Below are 23,045 nucleotides of genomic sequence, written 5' to 3' on the forward strand. Positions count from 1 at the left end.
TTCATATTTTTAAAGCTTGGAAGAAGTTATACAGCACAATGGACCTGCACAATATTTAAAGTATTTTTTTAATTAGTTAGCATCATTTAATTGAGAGACAGTGCATAACAATCTGTGGTTTTAGCTTCTTTTGAGAAAATTTGGTAATGCTGGCTCATGTAACAGTGACAGATCAGGAGTTCTCCATTTTGCCCTGTTTGCAGTTCTCATCTGGCCCCTGTGAGTATTTGAGATTGTAGTCTCTGACTTAGAGTCATACAAACAAACAAAACATTGAATTTTATTTAACAAACTCGTGCTGTTTTGATTAAACTCTTTTTTTTCATGTATTACCTCTTAATGTTATCCAAATTGCACAATGTTGTATAAGATTTTTGTTGACTTCTGGTCCTGGTGGTTTGGTTTTGTTTTTGTTTTTGAGACAGTGTTTTATTCTTCCCAGGTGGGAGTGCAGTGCAGTAGCACATTCACAGCTCACAGCAGCTTTGACCTCCTGGGATCAAGTGATTCTCCCACTTTAGCCTCCTGAGTAGTTGGGACTGCAGGCGCACACCACCACACCAGGCTAATTTCTTAATTTTTTGTAAAGACTGGGTCTCACTCTGATGCCCAGGCTGGTCTTGAACTCCTTGGTTCAAGCCATCCTCCTACCATGGCCTCCCAAAGTGTTGGGATTACAGGCATGAGCCACTGTGCCCAGCCCTTTTCCAGTGTTTTGAATTGGAGATGGTCACATACCTGTAACACAGTGGAAGGGAATCCCTGTTAGCCTCAGATTTCCCTCGATGATTGGAATTTTTTATCAAAGGCATCCTTTCTTGGGGAAATCTACTGAAGATTGAAGAAACAAAAGTAGCTACTTCCCTCTTCCAGATGTCTTCTAAGTGGAGGAAAAAGGAGTTTTCTTTTTTACAGACAGTTAATAGCAAGCCTTACCAACTCTTGGTCAAAGTTCTGGCTCATTATATTTAAAAGTAGCTTTTGTTCGTTTCCTACTTTACAGTTGATTAGATTTGATTTGTCTTAGGATTTGTGTGTAGCCAACCACCTTTTCCCAATAAAGGAAGAAAATTATAAACATTTAAGTTGCATTTTGATTTTTTCCATGTCTATTTACATTGCCTTGGGGCCTCTTGGCTAAATCTTGGTATTTTTCTCCCTAGTTCTCAAAATTTTGGGAAAAATTGAGTTGAATTTTGTGTTTTTACGGTATCTAGGGGATTCTGTTAATGGCCTCTTAAGCTGGATATTATGAGTTTCCTTTGATACAGATTTTTTGCTCACGGTCTCATCTCTTAAACTATCTTTTATTGTAGCCTGACTTACAATGTATGGCTTAGTGGTGGAGTCTTGATAAGATTTGCATTTTATAAGAGGCCAGTGATGTAGGAGAGGACAGCAGTTTCACATGTCGGAGAGCCTTATACATCTGTAGGGTTGGGAAGTAATTTCTTTGTAACGGCTCAGTCACTTTTTTCACTTCACCCATTCTTCACAGTGACTTAGTATTGCTGGTCCTTACTATCTTTTTTCTTGTTCTTGAAAATTGAAAGAAAACTTGAAAGAATCCAACCAATTTCAAATATACATACACACACACTTAGGCCTTTTAAACCTTGAGTTTTTCAAATACTCCCAGGATGTGTAAGCCTGGCTTTAATGTTTCCTGATTCTTTGGTCCTCAGTGAGTTATGATTGAGAGTAGCAGGGCTGAGGGTTGGTGATACGGCCAAGCAACTCATTTCCTCACTGCACTTCAGTTTCCTTCTCTGGGAGGAGAGCTTTGGACTAGTTGATTTGCTAAGTGTTTTTTTTTTTTGCATTCTTTTTTTTTTTTTTTTTTTTTTTTTTTTTGAGACAGAGTCTCACTTTGTCACCCAGGCTGGAGTGCAGTGGCCCAATCTCGGCTCACTGTAAGCCCCACCTCCCGGGTTCATGCTATTCTCCTGCCTCAGCCTCCTGAGTAGCTGGGACTACAGGCACCTGCCACCACGCCTGGCTAATTTTTTTGTATTTTTAGTAGAGACGGGGTTTCACCGCGTTAGCCAGGATGGTCTCAATCTACTGACTTCGTGATCCGCCTGCCTCGGCATCCCAAAGTGCTGGGATTACAGGCGTGAGCCACCGTGCCCGGTCTTTTTTGCATTCTTATATTGGGAGATTCTCAGTCCTCCTGGTTGTTCATAAGTCTGTAAATCTGTAATCTAACTGGAAAACTCTAGGCTCAACACATCCATTCTCTGGGTTTGCTGTCTCCTATACTTGTAGAAGTGGACCTCATTGGTGGCCCTGGTTTAGGTTCTCAATTCCTGGGGGAGATATGGTAATTAGAATTTATTGGTGACTGTGGATCTTTCTTACCTGAAGGACTAGCTGTTCATATTCCTTCAAGCATGCTTCTACTTCTCTCCAGTTTGACTGTGTAAGCCCCCTCTGAGGGGTAAACTGTTGTGGACTTGGTCTAAGGGAGACTGCATACTCATGTGCTGGTCTCCCACTTACTGTAAACATCTTCCTTTCTTCCTTCCTGGTGATCACCTTATATTCCTTGGATTCTTAGCAAACGTTTATTGTACTATGCTCCGGGGAAGCAGAATTAGACCAGTGTCCAGAGTATATATACGAAGGTCTTTGTTTTAAAGAGACTGAAGGATATTAGGCAATACTAACGGGCCTTTCTGTCTTACCAGAAGCACCCCTACCCGTCTGACTGATAGACTAATTGTGCATTCTTTAATTGATTTTTTTTTTTTAACCTAACAGAGAAACATCTCCATTTGCCTGACTTTGGCTAAACTCTGGTACAAAGACGAACAAAAAGTCTTGGTGTACAAGGAGCCATCTACTGGGGAAATGCATATGAAAACATGCAGTGCTAGTAGAAGTTGAGTAATATTCATAAAAGGGCTCCACTGACCATCCATGGAAGGCCTGAATTGTTGTTTTTTCCCCCTAAGGTCTCTACCAATTCAGGTATAGGGTGACTGTTGTAGCTTTTAGGAAGGTTCTCAATCTGCAGATCAGCCACCTCCTTTCAGTAAGCTTTCACCATTACTTGACCTGTTCTCCCATGAAGAATAGTGATTTGACATTTGTCTTGTTGTAGCTGTTGTCTTTAGTATGACCTCATTCCCTATTAAGTGACACATAGGCAAATTGGTAATTGTTTTATTTACAGAGAAGCCCCAGGCACTTGCCTGTCAGTTTTTTTCTAGGTATTTCCTGCCCAGCAGCTATTACATGTTTCTTCCCTCTTCTCTGTAGGTGAGAAATGAGTGAGGTCCCTGCAATATCTTGTTTGATTTTCAAGTAAACTAAAACTGTTTGGGATAGTAGGACACCTGTAGGTTATGGCTCTTTCAAGCCTTCTAAGAACTCAAGGAGCAAAGGAACATCTACTGTATCTAATAATTATTAAAAACTACATCTTTAGCTGAACAGATTATTTAGTTATATGATAGATTTATTGTTGAAAAATAATTTTAGGGACTGTTTCCTTAAATGTATTTTAAAGACTTAAAATATCTAGTATAGTGGTTCTCAGAGTTTCTACCCAGTATCAGCATTACTTGAATTTGTTGAAATTCATATTTTTTAGGCCTCACCTGAGACGTACTGCATCAGGAACTCTGACTAGGGCCCAGAAATCTTTTTTTTGTGTGTGTGTGGGAGGGGCAGATAGGGGCAGGGTTTCACTCTTATCACCTAGGCTGGAGTACAGTGGCAAAATCACAGCTCACTGCAACCTCAAACTCCTGGGTTCAAGTGATGCTTCCGCCTCGTCAGCCTCCTTAGTAACTAGGACTGTAGACATGCTCTACCAGGCCTGGCTCAATTTTAAAATTTTAACTTTAATTTTTGTAGAAAGGTGTCTTGTATTGCTCAGATTGGTCTTGAACTCCTAGACTCAAGTGAAACTCCTGCCTTGGCCTCCCAAAGTGCTGAGATTACAGGCATGCACCATCTCACTTGGCCCAGAAATCTTTTTTAACAAGCCCTTTAAGTGGTTCTGATACATTCTAAAATTTTGGAAGCACTGATCTTGTGCATGTTGTGGTTTCAATCTTGTCAATAATAGTAGTAAATTAAAAAATATATATATCCATTTTTATTTATTTTTGTTACTGGAGATAAAATAGGAATAGACATTATGTAGTCCAGGAAGGATCACAATTCAAGTTTAAACAGAGCTAGAATCTCTTTTAGCATGTCTAAAATATGCATGTTCTGCCCTTTGGATAGTAAAATTGAAATTGGTTTTGTCGAATTATTTATCTTGAAGGATTCTTTTAGAAAAAAATTACTTTGTTTTGCTTTTGATCGCAGAGAAAAATGGAAACAGGAACCCTCAGAAGATGAACAGGAACAAGGCACCAGTGCAGAGAGTGAGCCAGAACAAAAAAAAGTAAAAGCCAGAAGACCTGTCCCCAGAAGGTGCACTGTTTGCTTAAGATCTACTTCTGGATGAGCTTAATCTGCCGTAGATTGGGAAGGATAATGTCGTGCTGAAATGAGAGCTTTAATGAGATGTATTGTGTTTTGATTCTGGGTTTTAGATGTCTGTGGTTCACTTTCAGCCAGCCTAAATTGCAGGTCTTACTGCTTCTTTCTTCACAGACTAGCTATCATGGGGCAAACATGTCTTCCGCTTTTAGTAAAACTCCTTATATGTTTGGCCAGGGTGTAGTCTCTTTTTGGGAGAACAAATTGTTTAAAACACTGTTTGCCTGGCTTAAAGCATACTTGAGTGGTTTATTACCTTGTTCATAAAATGTGTATAACATTAAACAAGTAATCTGTGTAGAGAAGGAGGTAGGCTGAAATAGCAAATTATGCTAAGTTTTGATAAGACAGATGGCAGCCTAAGATAGTGATGACAGGAAAAGGGAGTCAGAAGACAGGCAGGCCCCAGGGAAAATTACCTCCTTGTAGTATTGCTTAGAATGGACTCAGCAAACTATGCCCTTTGGGCCAAATTTCATCCACCACCTATTTTTATATGGCCTGTGAGCTAAGAATAGTTTTTCTAGATGAACATTTCTGATTTACAGTTTAAGGATAGAAAGCACTAAAATTGAACTCCAATTAAGTGAAATGTTATCCCCTCAAAAACAATTCTGTTCTCATTAGTAGATATATATTGCAGTAAATGTACTCGATTATTTCATTTTGAATTTTATAAAAAAATTTGTGAAAATTTATTTTCTTTCATTATGTAAGGACCTATATATTGGTCCCCATTTTGCCTCTTGGCTGGCAGAGCCTAAAATATTTACTCTCTGGCCATTTACAGAAAAAGTTTGCCAACCTCTGGCCTAGGACATTGTACTTACCCCCCAACCCCAGCAGGGGAATTTCTCAACTGAATTTTATCTTATTTTATCTCAGTTTAAGCTCCAAGACTGAACTGGCAGGCCAGTTCTGTCTTTTAGAATTTTACTCATTATTTATTACATCGTTGATCATCTGTTGAGGTTTGGTTATGAGAAAGGTATGGGAGGTATGAGAGAAAGAGAAAATAAATGTGATCATGAGTTTCCATTTCTCTCCCTCTCTTAACTTCTTTCATCTTTTTATCACTGATGGAATATTTGGGGATTTCCTTATGTGAGCTTCTAGACTGTGGCTTTCAGTCCTGGCCAACTCCCTGGTCTGTTCAAGTTAATTCTGTGGTAGGGCACACAGTCTCTTAGGTAGTCTTCCAGGTATATTTTCTACACATACAGTAAAAACTTACGTATAGTTACTTCTCGTGCTTTACTTTCTTCACACAGATAATAGCATCCTCTGCTTCTTGTTTTGTAGATTTCTTTATCCTGGAAATCCTTTCATATTAGTATACAAAAAACTCTTTTTCTTTCTTTTTTTTTTTTTTTTCTTTTTTTTTGAGACGGAGTCTCGCTCTGTCGCCCAGGCTGGAGTGCAGTGGTGCAATCTCGGCTCACTGCAAGCTCCGCCTTCCGGGTTCACGCCATTCTCCTGCCTCAGCCTCTCCGAGTAGCTGGGACTACAGGCGCCCGCCACCACGCCCGGCTAATTTTTTGTATTTTTAGTAGAGATGGGGTTTCACCATGGGCTCGATCTCCTGACCTCGTGATCCGCCCGCCTCGGCCTCCCAAAGTGCTGGGATTACAAGCGTGAGCCACCGCGCCCGGCCTCTCTTTTTCTTTTTTTTATGAGTACACGGTACTGTTTAGTTTCCAGTTGAAGAATATTTAGAGTTTTCTTAATGTTTTGTTATTGCAGATAATGCTATAGTGAATACTTTATTATGCCTGTTTAGGTGTATATCAGTAGAATTAATTCCTACAAGTAAAACTGTTAATTCCTACAAGTAAAATAGTTTGATAGCTATTTCCAATTTGCCCGCCAAAGAGATACTACCATGAACAGCATGCTGTGTATGTGTTTTTATATCAGGTAATCCTGATGAACATTTGTGAAACATTCACATTCTTTCCCATAAATGATTGAGGATTATCAGCATTAGAATGACCTTCCTGTTGAAAATCCAAATTTCTAGTGAATTAGAATTTCAGGGAGTAGGGCCCAAGAATATGCATGTTTAGCATTCCCCAAGTGAAATGTTACATTCTGATGTATGAACCACTGCTCTGGGATATACTGTTATATAAAGCAGACACCAAATGATAGAGTGAAGACTTAGCCATTTGTTTCTCTTCTCATTTTAGAACAGTGCCCAAACCTCGTGTTAAAAAGCAGCCGAAGACTCAGCGTGGAAAGAGAAAAAAGCAGGATTCTTCTGATGAGGATGATGATGATGATGAAGCTCCCAAAAGGCAGACTCGTCGAAGAGCGGCTAAAAATGTTAGGTAAGTTGTACCCCAGAAGTATTTGTGATAAAGTAGTTGGTTAGAGTTTGGTTCTCTTAAGTCCGGGGTTGTGCACTTAATAGATAAAAATAACAACCTGTGTCCTGAAGTTGTTTTCAGAAATCTGGTTAGCTTTCTTGCAAAAAGAATGGTATTGAGCCAAGAGGAATATGAAAAGAGTAGCAATAGCTCATTTGAAGCCTTCATTCCTAAAAAACACCACAAGTTCATGTCCTGTCCAATGGTGACTTAGGGGCATTATCTTCATTTCATAACATTTTTTTCATTAAAGATATTTGGATTATATTCCTACTTCTGAATTGCTCTTTGAATCACAGACATTTTTCTGAAGTTCAGCTTAATGTATTGCTACTGGAATCTGATTTTATCAAGTACTAATAGGATATGAAGCATTAATAGGAATAATTATTAGTGAAATAGGCCAGGCGCAGTGGCTCATGCCTCTAATTCAACCCTTTGGGAGGCCGAGGCAGGCAGATTGCTTGAGCCCAGGAGTTTGAGACCAGCCTGGACAACAGGGTGAGACCCTGTCTCTACAAAAAATAAGAAAAAGTTAGCCGAGTGTGGTGGTGGCGTGGACCTGCAGTCCCAGCTACTTGGGAGGCTGAGGTGGGAGAATCCTGGGAGATGGAGTTTGCAGTGAGTTGAGATCGCGCCACTGCACTCCACCCTGGGCAAAAAAGCTAGATCCTGTCTCAAAAAGAAAAAGAAAAAAAAAAAATGAAATAAAGGAACAGATACATGCAAACACTAGTAGTTTATAGAAATCAAGTTTTTATTTTTTTTTAGATTTTACAGATTTCTTTTGTTCTTCTTAGAGATGGTGAAAATGAATCATAGAGACATTCATAATTTATTCAATGTATCCAGTTAATAATTCAAAAGCTAGGACTAGGCTTTGAGTATGCTAGTATATAGCCTAGCACTTTTTCTTACTGTAACTGTACTACATCCAGGATTGTTTTTCTTTTTGTGACTCAATCATTCGTTGTTAATATGTGATAGGAAGTTACATATATATATATACACATATATACATATATATATATATGTGTATATATGGTTTTTTTTTTTTTTTTTTTTTTTTTTTTTTTTTTTTTTATTTTTTTTTTTTTTTTTTTTTTTTTTTTGAGACAGAGTCCTGCTCTGTTGCCCAGGCTAGAGTGCAGTGGCACGATCTCGGATCACTGCAACCTCTGCCTCCCGGATTCAAGTGATTCTCCTGCCTCAGCCTCCAGAGTAGCTGGGATTACAGGCGCCCGCCGTGCCGGCCAATTTTTGTATTTTTAGTAGATATGGGGTTCACCATGTTGGCCAGGCTGGTTTCTAACTCCTGACCTCGTGATTCACCTGCCTCAGCCTCCCAAAGTGCTGGGATTACAGGTGTGAGCCTCCGCGCCTAGCCAGTATTTTTCTTTTTTTAAACCAGGAAGTACTTGTGTTGAAGCTTCCAGCAGTTTGGGAATACTTAAATTTCATATTCTTGTTACTGGGAGACAACATACAGGGTTGACATTTTTAATTTTAGAAATATTGCTTCTCTTTTTGCCTGATGAAATAGTAGCAAATTTTTTCTTCCATTATGCTTTTTCTTTTTTTGTGGTAGTCTGTTTACATAATAATCTGATACTAAAAAATGAAAAAATAGAAGTGTCCTTATAGTTTTCTATATCTTGCTTATACAAATTAGTATAAATATAGCATTTTTATTTTCAAATTGAGTTAGACTCCCTACAGTTGTTTAGGAGCATGCATCAGCACTTTAGGAAAAAAAGGCAAGCTTTGAGCCTACTGCATGGCAGATCTGTAAAACAACATGTTTTTGGAAGCAAAAGGGTATGGTTTCTTATTCTAGTGACGGTTATGTGTGGCAGTTTTATTCTGAAGAGATCATTTCTCATTTATTCAGCATTATTCCTCTTGCAGTTACAAAGAAGATGATGACTTTGAGACTGACTCAGATGATCTCATTGAAATGACTGGAGAAGGAGTTGATGAACAGCAGGATAATAGTGAAACTATTGAAAAGGTCTTAGATTCAAGACTGGGAAAGAAAGGAGGTATGTGTATTTGGGGAGCAAATTACATTTTATATATGCTCAGTAAGGCTTAGATTTTAGGTATTTTAACTCTGATATGATGAATTTTAGTCTACTGCTGTTATTTGTTGTGATATGTAGAAGTCTTTCTGACCCAGTGTTTCAGAGCTGACAAAGGAATGTGTCCACTATGTCTTTCTTTAAGATTTTAAATTAAGCTAGTATAGATGAGTGTCAGTGTTTTATAAAGCAGTGATATAGCAGAGATACCTGCTAATTAACATCAAGCAAATCCACCTTTGGTTATTTGTTTCTTAATCTCCTTGTGAAAATATCAAACTGGTTAAATAAATATTTTGGTAATATTGAAGATTTTTAAATATCTAATTTAGATATCTCATAACTAAGTTGCATTAAAGTAAACTTTCCATAAAGGAAATACCAAAATAATACTTAATGCTTTTTCTTTTGGCTTTTTTTTTTTTTTTTTTCATTCTGGCTTCTATTGAGGTTAAGGAAGTTAACAGGGGACTTCGAGTAGGGGAGGTTGGAGGAGGATATTTTGGTGTTCTATCCTTAGTCTTGGAGAGAGGGATTTGTTTTCCGAGTTAGTAAGGGACCAAAACAAAAGGATGTTGCTGCTCTGTTTTTATTGTTTTTGAATAAGGGATTTCTTTGATTTCACCTGCAAATTTAGGAATATGTAAAAATTGGGTTTACATTTTTAAAATATTTGAAATTTTTGATTGAGTCCATCCTGTGTTGTGAGTTTATACTTATTTCAAGTTGGAGTATTTTGATGCTTCATCCACAAAGGGAGTCTTTAGAGAATTGCTTACTTGGGAAGCTTTTTTAATATCTGGTGTAATATACTCTCTTTCAAGTGTACTTAATCCTTTTGCAGCCACTGGAGCTTCTACTACTGTATATGCGATTGAAGCTAATGGGGACCCTAGTGGTGACTTTGACACTGAAAAGGATGAAGGTGAAATCCAGTACCTCATCAAGTGGAAGGGTTGGTCTTATATCCACAGCACATGGGAGAGTGAAGAATCCTTACAGCAACAGAAAGTGAAGGGCCTAAAAAAACTAGAGAACTTCAAGAAAAAAGAGGATGAAATCAAACAATGGTATATTTTCCATCATGAATTAAAGAAATATATTTGCAGCCTGAGGGAAGGGAAAGTTTTAAAATAATGCATGGAGATCACAGCTGTCTAGAATCTCAGATTTTGCTTTGATCATCTAAACATGGAGCCATTTACAATTCTGTTTTATAAGATTGTGACCATAAGATACTATATTTTTATATATGGCTACCAAGTTTTTGGAGTTAACTAGCTTATGGAGCATTATTCACACATTCTTTAGTTTTCACAATAAATGCATGAGATTTGTATTGTTACTACCCATTTTATAGATGGGGAGAATACGGCACACAGCAATTCTGCAGGTGGACTCAGGATTTGAATTCTGTTGCGCTGAATCCAGAGCTCATTCTCTTAAGCACCTTGTTATTTTCCTGTAGTTAGGCTGGGCTGGCTTAGATGTGAAGAGTTAATATTCTGGAACTCTCTGGGTTATGATATACTTAAAACTAATTCTGGTTTTATACAGTTTGCAGAAATGATGTGAAGGAAATGATTAGGTACCTACTGAAACTGTCATAGTCCTCATGTGTTTAGTTTACTTACAGCCCTGAATATCTGGGTGTTGCATATGGGAAATATGTGGAGCTATAGCACACAAAAACCTAAACTGGGTAATAATGGTATCAAGTTCAACCTGAAGACATACCTGTCTGTGTGGTGTGATCAGCCTATTTTTGTGTCTGGAATGTGCACAGATTTTTGTGTCTGGAATGTGGACAGTAATTCTGGTTTTACTACTGTGCAAAATGTGCTACTTTAGGAAATTACATGTTTTTTCTTTGACTCAAAACTGAAAATATGTACCCCTTAGATGGTGAGGTAGGCTTGTAAAGCAGTTAGAAATTTGAAATCCTCTGAAATATAGTAATTCTAATATTAAGTTGCTGCTGTTGTCATCTGAAAGGTTTTGGTAATAAGAATAACTAGTTTTCCAAAAGTCATGTTTAATCAATCCTAAAACCCATACATATATGAGAAAAAGCATCAGTTTTATTATCCTGATCTGTTTAGATTTATGAATTTGTCACATGAATCTATCACATAAAATAGTTATTTTTGGGTCTCTTTTTAGACAGGACACATCAGAGGCAGGTAACTGGTATATCCTTCTATGAGTGTAAGGTTTTCAGTGTTCTCTAAAAGTGTTTTTTTGTTTGTTTGTTTTTGTTTTGTAAAATCTCTGGCCTAATTACTAGTAAAGATTACTCAAGGGGCAGATGGGAGTAAAAATTAGTTTTTCTTTTCCACTTTTGACTTTTGCTTTGATGTATGTGGATCCCCAAACTTTAGTTTATGTGTACTTTTTCTGTCTGTCTGCCATTCAGGTTAGGGAAAGTTTCTCCTGAAGATGTAGAATATTTCAATTGCCAACAGGAGCTGGCTTCAGAGTTGAATAAACAGTATCAGATAGTAGAAAGAGTAATAGGTAAGTACATGGTAACTCACTTCAGCCATATTTGAACTCGAGGAATAGTGGCTTTTGCTTTTGGAAGTGATATAAATTTTAAAAATGCACTTCGGAGACTAGACAGGTCCTAGATTTATCTTAAAGGAAAAGCTAAGAAGATTTGCTGGTAAATTTGGATGTGGGGAATGAAAGAAAGAGGTGTTAAGTATGACGTCAAGATTTTTGGCCTAAACATATACAAGTATAGAGGTACCATTTACTGAAGTGGAAAGATGAAGGGAAGAGCTGATCGTTGGAGTGGAAACCAAGAGCTTAGTTTGATATTTGTAAGTTTGATTTACTTCTTAGTCATGTAAGTGGAGAATATAGTGAAGGCTGGAGCATATGTGAACCTGGAGCTTAGAACCCTTAGTCTGAGCTGGAGATTTAAATTTGGAAATTTATCAGTATTTAGATAGTATTTAAAGGCTAAGATTGAACAGGATCATCAGAAATAGAGTATCACATGGTAAGAAGAAGTAGTCTGAGAGCATTTCAGTTTTTGGAAGTCAGAAAGAAGCTAGCAAAGGAGACTGAGAAAGAACAGTCAGTGAGACAGGAGGAGAGCTGAGAGAGAGTGGTGCACTGGAAGCGAAGTGAATTCACATAGCCGGGAGAGAGGAAATGCTGTCAGTCAAGGACGATTAGGACTGAAACTTGATCTGTGAATTTGGCACTGGTGAAACGCGTCCATGGAGTGGTGGGGGTGCGGCCTGATTAGGGTAGGTTCAAGAAAAAATGAGAGGGGACAAGCAAGTATAAACAACTCGTTGGGGGAGTTTTCTTACAAAGGGGAACAGAGAAGTGGAGTGTCAGCCTGAGAGAGAGATGAGAAAAAGAATTTTTTTCTTCTTCTTCTTCTTTTTTTTTTTTTTTTTTTTGAGATGGAGTCTTGCTCTGTTGCCCAGGCTGGAGTGCAGTGGAGTGATCTCGGCTCACTGCAACTTCTGCCTCCCGGGTTCAAGTGATTCTCCTGCCTCGGCCTCCCCAGTAGCTGGGATTACAGACACCCCCAACCCCCACCATGCCCGGCTAATTTCTATATTTTTAGTAGAGACAGAGTTTCACCATGTTGGCCAGGCTGGTCTTGAACTCCTGGCCTCAAGTAATCTGCCTGCCTTGGCCTCCCAAAGTGCTGGGATTACAGGCGTGAGCCACTGTACCCGATCTTTTTTTTTCTTTTTTAAGGTGTGAGGTAGTAGACTATATTTGCATTCTTATTCATAGAACCTAAAATCTTTCATTCTTCATTGTGTTTATAACTCTTCTGTCTTATTTTGTATTTGTTTAGCTGTGAAGACAAGTAAATCTACATTGGGTCAAACAGATTTTCCAGGTAAGCAAGAAATTTTATTTATAAATGTTGTTCAACATTTCAGAACAGTGTATGTTTTGCAGATTATTTTGTTTTGCCACATGATGTTTTATTTATTATGCATAAAACAGAATGTCATTTTTCACTTTTAATTGACAGTTGCTAATCTATAAACTTTTTTTATATGAAATAGCTCATAGTCGGAAGCCGGCACCCTCAAATGAACCTGAATATCTATGTAAATGGATGGGACTCCCCTATTCAGAGTGTAGCTGGGAAGATGAAGCCCTCATTGGAAAGAAATTCCAGAATTGCATTGACAGCTTCCACAGTAGGAACAACTCAAAAACCATCCCAACAAGAGAATGCAAGGTATGGTGATGGTTGGCTTTTGTTTTTTCAGGGAGAAGATATACTGATAAAGAGGATTGGTTGCATATGTGCTGAGAAAATATTACAAAATGAAATGACGATTGCCATTTTGAAGTGAAAGAAGGTGATTTAAATGTGACATTAAAGCAAAAGGAGAGAATGAATTATTTCATGGCTTTGCTGACTTCTTTAATCTTGCAATTTACATAATTAGAGATGTTTTAGAGAATACTTGAAAGGATTTAGGCACTTTTATTTTATTTTATTGTATTATTTTATTTTGAGACAGAGTTTCGCTCTGTCGCCCAGGCTGGAGTGTGGTGGCGCCATCTTGGCTAACTGCAACCTCTGCCTCCTGGGTTCAAGTGATTCTCTTGCCTCAGCCTCCTGAGCAGCTGGGATTACAGGCACGCACCGCCACTTCCAGCTGATTTTTTGTATTTTTAGCAGAGATGGGGTTTCACCATGTTGGTCAGGCTGGTCTCAAACTCCTGACCTCAAATGATCCACCCACCTTGGCCTCCCAAAGTGCTGGGATTACAGGCGTGAGCCACCATGCCCAGCTGCATTTAGGCACTTTAAAGAGAAGTGAAGCCAGTTGCAGTGGCTCACACCTGTGGTTCCAGCTACTTGGGAGGCTGAGGCGGCAGGATTGCTTGAGCACAGGAGTTTGAGGCCAACCTGGGCAAGATTGTGATACCCGTTCTCTAAAAAAATAAAAACAGAGAACGGGAAGTGATAGAAAAGGCGAGTGTCTTTGAATTCTAAGTTAGAAATTAAATATATAGGCTTATTTGCTAGATTGGCTGAATAAATCCTTTCCTTGGAATTTATTCCATCAGGAAAGTGATGTCTTGGGTCCTCAGTAATGAAATGTCAGACAAGTGGTATGTCTCTGAGAAGTTGACATTCATGTTAATGGCACTAGAATTCTATCTGTGAAAACCAGTATTTAATTGCCAAAGAGTGTGATAGGGAAAATGTGGTCAGAGAAGCACCGATGTAGAAGTCTCTGAGCTCCAGTGGTCATTGAATGGGTTTTAAGAGGAAGTTGTGGTTGTTGAACTGCCTCTGGCCCTTGTATAATGGATTGGTACTGCTGGCTATACAGACAAGAGGGGGCCCAGGGTATTGCCCTCCTATGAAAGATATCAAGAGAAAGATTCTTATAGTTCAGTAGGAGAACTGCTAGACCCCAGGGGTGAGGAGAAGAGGAATGATGTTGACAAGTACATCAAGGTCAAAGTGTGTGTGTCTTGGTTACCTCGAAGAGTATTTTGACTTTATCTTCTAGGTATTCGTACTACTGAGTACAGTGGCAGTATGAAATAGTTTTATTTAGAGAGCTTCATGTAATAGCAGTATATGGGAGACTCGGGAGTAAGTAATTATTAAAGCCGGAAGGTCCAGCCAGTAAGATGTCATTGAAGTCCATGAATGAAGAAGTAGTGTTGAGGACAAGGGGAGTAACAGTGGCATGGAAGGAGTGGATGGGAGAACAGTTATGGGGTAGGTTTGGTAGGAGTGGATGGATGGCTGGGTTTTGGAGTTGAGAGTAAGCAGTCAGATTCCATTCACTGCCAGCCACCCTCATAGAGAGCTGAATACATCAATAACCTTATCAAATATTCCTATTAGGATGATACTTCTCATAATGTGCCCTATATAGCACTAATCTTCAGAGAAATGTCCCCTGAAAAAAGACTTTTGGCCATGTAACATTGGGATACATCCCTGAATAATTTTCTCCTGTAAATTCACGCTATGGATACACATTTCAGACTTTGAAAAGTCATGAGTAAATAAATTGTATAACTTTTTGATCGATTGTTTCCTAAACTGATTTGGCCACGGAATCCACATTTTATGCAAACCATAGAGACTGACCTCACTAGAAGGCTATCCTTTAAGCCTCTGGGGGTGAAAACAACCTTCCCTTCAGAAGCTTGTTGTTTTTGAAGGGAAAACCAAATTCACACAATTAAAGGGTTTAAGGTAGATGGGCTGCATTTCTGAATTTACAAATCCTGTTATGGTGAAGATCAACTGTATTTAGCATATGACAGCTGGAGGCAATGTTTTGTACTCTTTAGAATAAGATAACATGAAGATAATTGTTTCTGAAAATAGGAGACTCTCACTGCCATATAATAGACAAGACATAAAGTGCTATTTAATGATGTTCATAGACTTATTTCAGGAAAGGGGCAAGTTAACTAAAAATATTTTATTTGAGGATGAACTAACTCTGGCTTATGGAATATAAACCATGAAGAAAGGGGTGATGGAGTGCGGTGGTGATTCACACATGAAATTTAAGTTTTTGGCCAGGCGTGGTGGCTCACGCTTGTAATCCCAGCACCCTGGGAGGCCGAGGTGGGCAGATCACGAGATCAGGAGATCGAGACCATCCTGGCTAGCACGGTGAAACCCCGTCTCTACTAAAAATTCAAAAATAGCCAGGCGTGGGTGGTGGCGGGTGCCTGTATGTAGTCCCAGCTACTTGGGAGGTTGAGGCAGGAGAATGGCGTGAACCCGGGAGGCGGAGCTTGCAGTGAGCCGAGATTGGGCCACTGCACTCCAGCCTGGGTGACAGAGCAAGACTCTGTCTCAAAAAAAAAAAAAAAGAAATTTAAGTTTTTATGCTTTGATGCCGAATGTGTGAATTGTGGCTAGTGTTTTAACATAGTAGCAGTAAGAAAATTTTCTCAGACTTGGGCTTTTGTTTTTCAGGCCCTGAAGCAGAGACCACGATTTGTAGCTTTAAAGAAACAACCTGCATATTTAGGAGGGGAGAATCTGGAACTTCGAGATTATCAGCTAGAAGGTCTAAACTGGCTTGCTCATTCCTGGTGCAAGTAGGTAGAAAAATATGAGTGCAATTTTCCTGACTGTTTCTGGCTTCTTTATTGTTAGATGTCAAGAATTTTTTTTCTTTTTTCACACCCTTGTATCTCAACCAAGAAATCTTTATACTGCATATTACAGAAATAAACGATGATTGAGAGAAATCCTTCCTGAGAGTTTTTATATATGTGTAATACCATTTTATTCTGATCTAAAGAATACTTTGTTATTTCATTATTTGGTGGGTAATTTGTCATAGCCAGAAACCTATATCATCATATGTTACTCATGAGTGTAAATAGCAAGTTAAGTCACCCAAATCTTTAATGTGGAAGGAGTTACTCAGGAGAAAGAAGAAAATGTCTTTTTCACATGTATTTTCTTTCTAGGCCAGGGAAGCCTTTAAATTTATTTCCTACAGTAGTGCTGTAGAGAATGTGATTCCCCTCCCTTCACTCCACTCCCTACCTATATAGGCTGTAGGATTATCCTGTTCAGAGGAAGGTTGATCCTGTGAAAGTATCCTTTTTATAATAAGACCACATTAATCTTGGGGGGGGGCGAAAAAAAAGATGAGACAATGATAGCACTGGAAGTTTAAAGGTACTTTTGGGAAGTACTTATAAGTTTCCTTCACCGATTTCAAGTAGTTCCTAATTACTAAGTGCTAGGTGTTAGAAACAAATGCTTGTTCCTTGGTACTGAAAAGAAGAACTAGTGCTCAAGGAGTTTTCTCAGCAAGGCAATTTTACTTTCTGCAGAAAGGGTGCTTCTTGGAAGCCTAATTGTCATGAGAGCACACCGAACAAAGAAAAGCAGAGGTTTTTATCCCTGACTTATTGGGTCCTTACTGCTGTGGCCTGTCTCCATTGGCTGGAGCTGGACTGCACAATCTAGACTGTTTCCAATTGGCTAAAAACTTAAAACTTTCCTAAATAGATAAACACACAATGGAAAACAAAGGAAGGGTGTTGTTTACGGGAAACTAGGAGAATAATAACATTTCCAAATAAGGAAGGGGCGCGGGCTGTAAGCCGGGAAATGCCTGGGCATGTTCGGACATGTCTGAGTGGGTTATAGTCCAGAACAAATAACCTGTTTAAAGTACAAGGACATAGAATATACTTATTCCCTTCCTATATTTAACAGCCACATGGGGCTTAACAAAGAGTTATTAGCAAAAAGCAAGGGAGCTTGAAGGAAGTTAATTTCTAAAAGAAATTATTATTTCTAACACTTATTATTTATTCTTTAACAAAAAGGGAAACTTTGAAGAGGAACTTTTTACTTTTCACATAGGGACTAATAGTCCTCGAGAATTTAACAGTGAACCAATATAGATGTATTTTGCTGTCCTTACAGAACATGCAGTGTAAGAAGTACCTTTAATGCCTACCTACACACTTCTTTCTCGAAGTACCCAATTAAGTGCAAACTCTTAATGTCTTCAGTGTTTTATAGTAAAGCAAAAAATCCTTATTTAGACTTAGAAGTACAGGCCTGTGCAACATGGCAAAACCCCATCTTTACCAAAAAATACAAAAATTAGCTGGACATGGTGGCACGCTTATGTAGTCTCAGCTACTTGGGGGCCGAAGTGGGAGGATCGCTTGAGCCCAGGAGGCCAAGGTTGCAGTGAACCATTTTCGCACCATTGCACTCCAGCCTGCCAGCCTGGGTGACAAAGCGAGACTTTACCTTTAAAAAAAAAACAAAAAAAAGGACAGCTTACAAAATATTTTTTCCCCTCAATGCTGAAAGGAAGGTTTCTAGTCATAGAGATGCATTTACAGTGACTTTTTCCCAAGTGAACCATCTCCTACTTTTTGTCTGATAAAATCTAATACAATATTTAATACTCAGTTATGAAAATTAGGTGTCTTGAGAAGATTGTTTGAGAATGTGGGTTTGATATAATGATTCTGAATTGCTTAAAAATGATTTTTCCTTTTAGAGGATAGTGGGACCTAATTCATCTAAATGACAGTTATAAAGTTAGATGAACTTTAATTGTGATCTAATCCTCTCATATTATAGTTGAGGGCTTTTAGGAGCAAAGGTGCCATGTACCCATCCAGAGTTGCGTGGTGTTTGTGTACAGTCCTTGGCCAGCATTTTTTAAACTTTTTATTTTTTAGTTTTTTTGAGACTGAGTTTTGCTCTGTTGCCCAGGCTGGAGCGCAGTGGCATGATCTTGGCTCACTGCAACCTCCGATTCCCAGGTTCACGCGATTCGCCTGCCTCAGGCTCTTGAGTAGCTGGGATTACAGGCACGCACCACTGTGCCTGGCTAATTTTTGTATTTTTAGTAGAGACGGGGTTTCACCATGTTGGCCAAGTTGGTCTTGAACTCCTGACCTCAAGTGATCTGCCCGCCTTGGCCTCCCGAAGTGCTGGGATTACAGCCATGAGCCACCGTGCCTGGCCAGCATTTTTTTACTTTAAACCAAAGGAATAAAAATCAATTGAAAAGGGCTCAAGCACCTGTTAAGCCCTGGTCACAGGAATGTTACATTACATAATGTGCTATTTTGGTCTGGTTCCAGAAAAACAGGTGAATCAATTCAAACCTGCTGTAGTCTGTATATGTAGACAATGGCATTTTATAGGGGCAGGAAATATTGGAGAAACTTAACTGTGCTTCCTCCTCAATAGTATTGAAAAGTGAGGGAAATGAGAAGGAAATTATTCAAAGGAATATACTACATCTAAACTGTATAGAAAATTAGTTGTACCTGAGATGAATAGGGGTATGGCTTCATCATTCTCCCTTCCCCAAGTGTGATCTTCTTTGTTTCTGTATTTTACCCTTTAAACTAGCTATTTTGTACAACACAGAAGGTATTTTTAGAAATTATGTCTTTTTGGTGAATTAAATGTCTTGTTTTTCGAATCAGTTAGGTTGCCTTTAACTCGTAAATTACTTTTAGTTCTTTCTGATTTGCTGATTAAGCATGTATTATATATACGTGCAAACTTTCAGTGTCCTTATTTTCAAGAACCTTTTTATAATGTTTGCAACCTGATGTCTTACATGTAATCCTAATTTCCTGCCAAATGACTTTGTTCTGTTTCCCAAATATATTTTCCTAACTCTGGCTATGTCTTCAATTTTAAATTTTTTTCTTAGATATTCTTTTCCCATTAATATCCTGTTGAAATCTAGCCCATTTTATAGAGTAGTGTTTCTCAAACTGTGGTTTAAGGTAGTGGTTCCCAACCTTCTTGGCACTAGGGACCGGTTTCATGGAAGACAATTTTTCCACAGGCTGGGGAGGAGGGAGGGGGATGGTTTTGGGATGATTCAAGCACATTACATTTATTGTGCACTTTATTTCTATTATTATTGCATTATACTATATAATGTAGAATCAGCGGGAGCCCTGAGTTTGTTTTCCTGCAACTGGACGGTCCCATCTGGGGGTGATGGGAGACAGTGACAGATCACCAGGCATTAGATTCTCATAAGGAGTGTGCAACGTAGATCCCTCACATGTGTAGTTCATAGTGGGGTTCATGCTCTTATGAGAATCTAATGCCATTGCTGATCTGACAGGAGGCGGAGCTCAGGCACTAATGCCAGCAATGGGGAGCGGCTGAAAATACAGATGAAGCTTCCCTCCTCACTCACCCGCTCCTCACCTTCTGCTGTGCAGCTGGGTTCCCGAGTGGGGAATCCTGGTCTGGTCTAAGGAATACCTGAGTCAGAATCTCCAAAGGTGTTTGTCAGCCCTTTTCCATATATTATTTAGTAGATCTAGGGTGGGGTCCACAAGTATGATCTGTAGCCTACCCCTGCTTTAGACCAATGTGTATTTAAAAGAAGCCCCATGCACCTATACATGTAGGTCTAGGAAATAGTGTCTGTGGCATTAAACAACCCAGTGGCCTGCAGTGGAATGGGGTGGGCCAGCCATAGGGTTCACCAGCAGTGCTGATAGCTTTCTCTATTGATGGAGTCTAAGGTTACATGCTTGTCTTCCCTTTTTACAAAGCCTGTCTTCTCCGTGATAAAAGATAGCCTATGGAAGGTGATGTGAAAAGCCTAAAGGTAAAGAGTCTGACGAGGCTGTCATAGTAATCCAAGTCTAGATAGGTCACTTGTTACTCTGCTTTTTATGGTTTCTACTTTCTTCCTTATGTCGAAAGCTGAAGTAATTGCAGATGAGAAGAAATACATTTGAGGCTTATGAATGACACCTTGCTCGGCTGTTATTGTGAAGCATTGGTGTCATTGCTATTTATGCACATTCTGTGTTTTGGTGAACTAATGATTTTTTTGTTTTTATTTATTTTTTCTTTCTGCAGAAATAATAGTGTAATCCTTGCTGATGAAATGGGCCTAGGAAAGACCATCCAGACCATATCGTTCCTCTCCTACCTGTTCCACCAACACCAGCTGTATGGCCCCTTTCTTATAGTCGTCCCTTTATCCACCCTCACCTCATGGCAGAGAGAGTTTGAAATCTGGGCACCAGAGATTAACGTAGTGGTTTACATAGGTGACCTGATGAGCAGAAATACGGTGTGTAAACAAAAAGAGCTGGGATAGAATCTGTGTTATAAATGTAATTTGGAAATTGACTTAAAGCCTTTAGTAGATCATTAGTAAAATTTTTGGTTATTATTCTGATACTGTGCTATGTTCTCAATATTAGGAGGTTTATCGGTCACAAAAGTGCAACTCAGATGTTCTTTAACAAATATGCTTACTAGTTAAAAAGCAACAGCAGTATGTGAGTGGGAATCTCTTTTAGCTGGGTTGCAATATTAAATTTTTCTTCTCTCTGCCCTTTTTACTTCTAAGACTGCTTTATATGAGATAATATGGAGTTAATACTTTGTGTAATATTAATATTATTTTTGCTATCTCAGTAGATATATTACTGAAAATAATCATTCTTCGAATTTGTTTCTTAATTTCTTAAACAGTGAGGTTGCATAACTTATAAAAAAGGAATAAAAGTAAAGGAAAACAAGCTATTCTAGGGCTACAGAAATAAGAATTATCCTAATCTGTTACCAAACTTTATTTGGGCATCATGAATTTAGAACACAGTGACTTAAGTTTATCTTTGTTTAGCAGATCTTTTCTTTATAGTAACTTTTTTTTAAGGCACCTACTGTGTGCTAGATGTTGCGCTGGGTGCTTTATGTATAATGCCTGTAATCTTCATGATAGTCTTCAAAGTTGATGGCATTCTTTCCTACTGCCGTTGAAGAATTGACTCAGAGAGTCTTAACACGTGACCCTAGCAAGCAAGAACGTGGCAGAGCTTGGATTCGGACACAGGTGTATCTATCTAGTCCAGAGCTTTGCTCTTTCATCACTGTATATAAACTATTTCTGGGAAATTGCTTGTAATAAGAGCAAGCCATCAGCAATGTTTAAACATTTGAGTTGTGTGTTGTAATCATATATTTTCATGCAAATTCAAATTTATTTTTAGTAAATACTCATTAAAATTGTGTAACTTAAACACTGGCTGATTTCATTGGCCTAATTTTGAGTTTCTAAGAATATAGTTTTAGCTTTGTTAAATCATTTGTTAACCATTAAAGAAGAAAAAAAAGACATTTATGGGTTTACAAGTAAATAGCTTAAAGCACTACATTCCGAAAATGATTGCAGACAAAGAAAATGAACTCTAAAAAATTGTAGTCAGAGAAATTTTCTTTGCTATCTCCAGTTCTCCTTTTCTTTGTTCTTTTTACCCCCACTTGGTGGCGATCACCTGCAGGCACTTACTGTCTCGTTCTCCAGTTCCTAACTTGATAGCCAAACTGCAAGAGCTTTGTCATGAGTCTTCGTGCTTGCTGAGTGTCCAGTTATACTTCAGTATGAATGTGCTCATCTTTGTGTTCTTTTACATTGACGTTATCATACGTATTGCATTACATTTTCATCTTATAAGCCTCCCTTTTTGTTGGAGGACATATCTCTTTGGTTATGGTTGATGAAATTCCAAAGATTGGAATTTGTTTTACTTGTTAATATATGTATTTTCCTATTCAAAAAGTAAATAAATTGCATTTTTAAAAGAAATTTTTTTTTCTTTTTTTTTTTTTTTTGAGACGGAGTCTTGCTCTGTCGCCCAGGCTGGAGTGCAGTGGCGCAATCTTGGCTCACTGCAAGCTCCGCCTCCCAGGTTCACGCCATTCTCCTGCCTCAGCCTCTCCAAGTAGCTGGGACTACAGGCGCCCACCACCATGCCCGGCTAATTTTTTGTATTTTTAGTAGAGACGGGGTTTCATCATGGTCTCGATCTCCTGACCTCATGATCCGCCCGCCTCGGCCTCCCAAAGTGCTGGGATTACAAGCGTGAGCCACCGCGCCCGGCCTTTAAAAGAAATTTCTAAGGATCTGGGAGATCCCTTGTTGAGTTCAAATCGCCAGGGTTCAGTAGCTGTTGAAGTGCATTTTCTTCATTAGATGTGTTTCTGGGGGCCAGTTTCTTCTGATTCTGGCAATAAAGCTTTGCTGTTCAGTGATCAGTGTTTTTAATTCTAACTCTTACTGCTTTATAGTTTGGTTGCTTAGGTCATTTTAGAATGTGAGATATTCATTGAATTCTAATCAGATTTATTTTTTATTTGGCATGTTTCTATTACATCGATCACAACACTTATGTGATATAGAAAGGTAGAAGTAGAAATTATGTCTTAATTATGTTTTTTTCTTTTAGATAAGGGAATATGAATGGATTCATTCCCAAACCAAAAGATTGAAGTTCAACGCACTTATAACAACATATGAGATCCTCTTGAAAGATAAGGTGTGTAATTAATATCTAAAAGGCTAAATCTTTTCCAGTGCGACTTGTCCAGATGATAGGGTCTGTTACTTTTCTGTGGAGCATGTTAAAAATAAATACATGAAAGTTAAAAATAAAAAAACAAATGGTAGGGTCTGTACCTCCTACTTGCCATGTTACTTTTCTTCTCTTATTTCAAAAAGCAAGCAAATGAACAACCAGAAAAATTACTTTTCAAAGGATATTAAGGTTATAAATAGAAAAC

At 38.5% G+C, this 23,045-nt stretch overlaps 1 protein-coding gene across 6 annotated transcripts in view; it reads left to right on the top strand.

The window, feature by feature from the left end:
- The window catches only part of CHD2 (chromodomain helicase DNA binding protein 2), a 146,062-nt gene that overhangs the window by 49,970 nt on the left and 73,047 nt on the right, over window positions 1-23,045 (top strand). For all 6 annotated transcript variants that reach the window (XM_030815056.1, XM_030815058.1, XM_030815057.1 and 3 more), the window contains 10 exons: window positions 4,327-4,434; window positions 6,693-6,833; window positions 8,781-8,914; window positions 9,798-10,023; window positions 11,370-11,470; window positions 12,783-12,827; window positions 13,000-13,178; window positions 15,912-16,036; window positions 20,334-20,550; window positions 22,712-22,801. In XM_030815056.1, coding sequence (XP_030670916.1) covers window positions 4,327-4,434; window positions 6,693-6,833; window positions 8,781-8,914; window positions 9,798-10,023; window positions 11,370-11,470; window positions 12,783-12,827; window positions 13,000-13,178; window positions 15,912-16,036; window positions 20,334-20,550; window positions 22,712-22,801 — 1,366 coding nt within the window. The remainder of the gene's footprint in view (window positions 1-4,326; window positions 4,435-6,692; window positions 6,834-8,780; window positions 8,915-9,797; window positions 10,024-11,369; window positions 11,471-12,782; window positions 12,828-12,999; window positions 13,179-15,911; window positions 16,037-20,333; window positions 20,551-22,711; window positions 22,802-23,045) is intronic.

This window comes from Nomascus leucogenys, chromosome 6 (assembly GCF_006542625.1).
Source record: "Nomascus leucogenys isolate Asia chromosome 6, Asia_NLE_v1, whole genome shotgun sequence".
Taxonomy (NCBI): Eukaryota; Metazoa; Chordata; class Mammalia; order Primates; family Hylobatidae; genus Nomascus; species Nomascus leucogenys.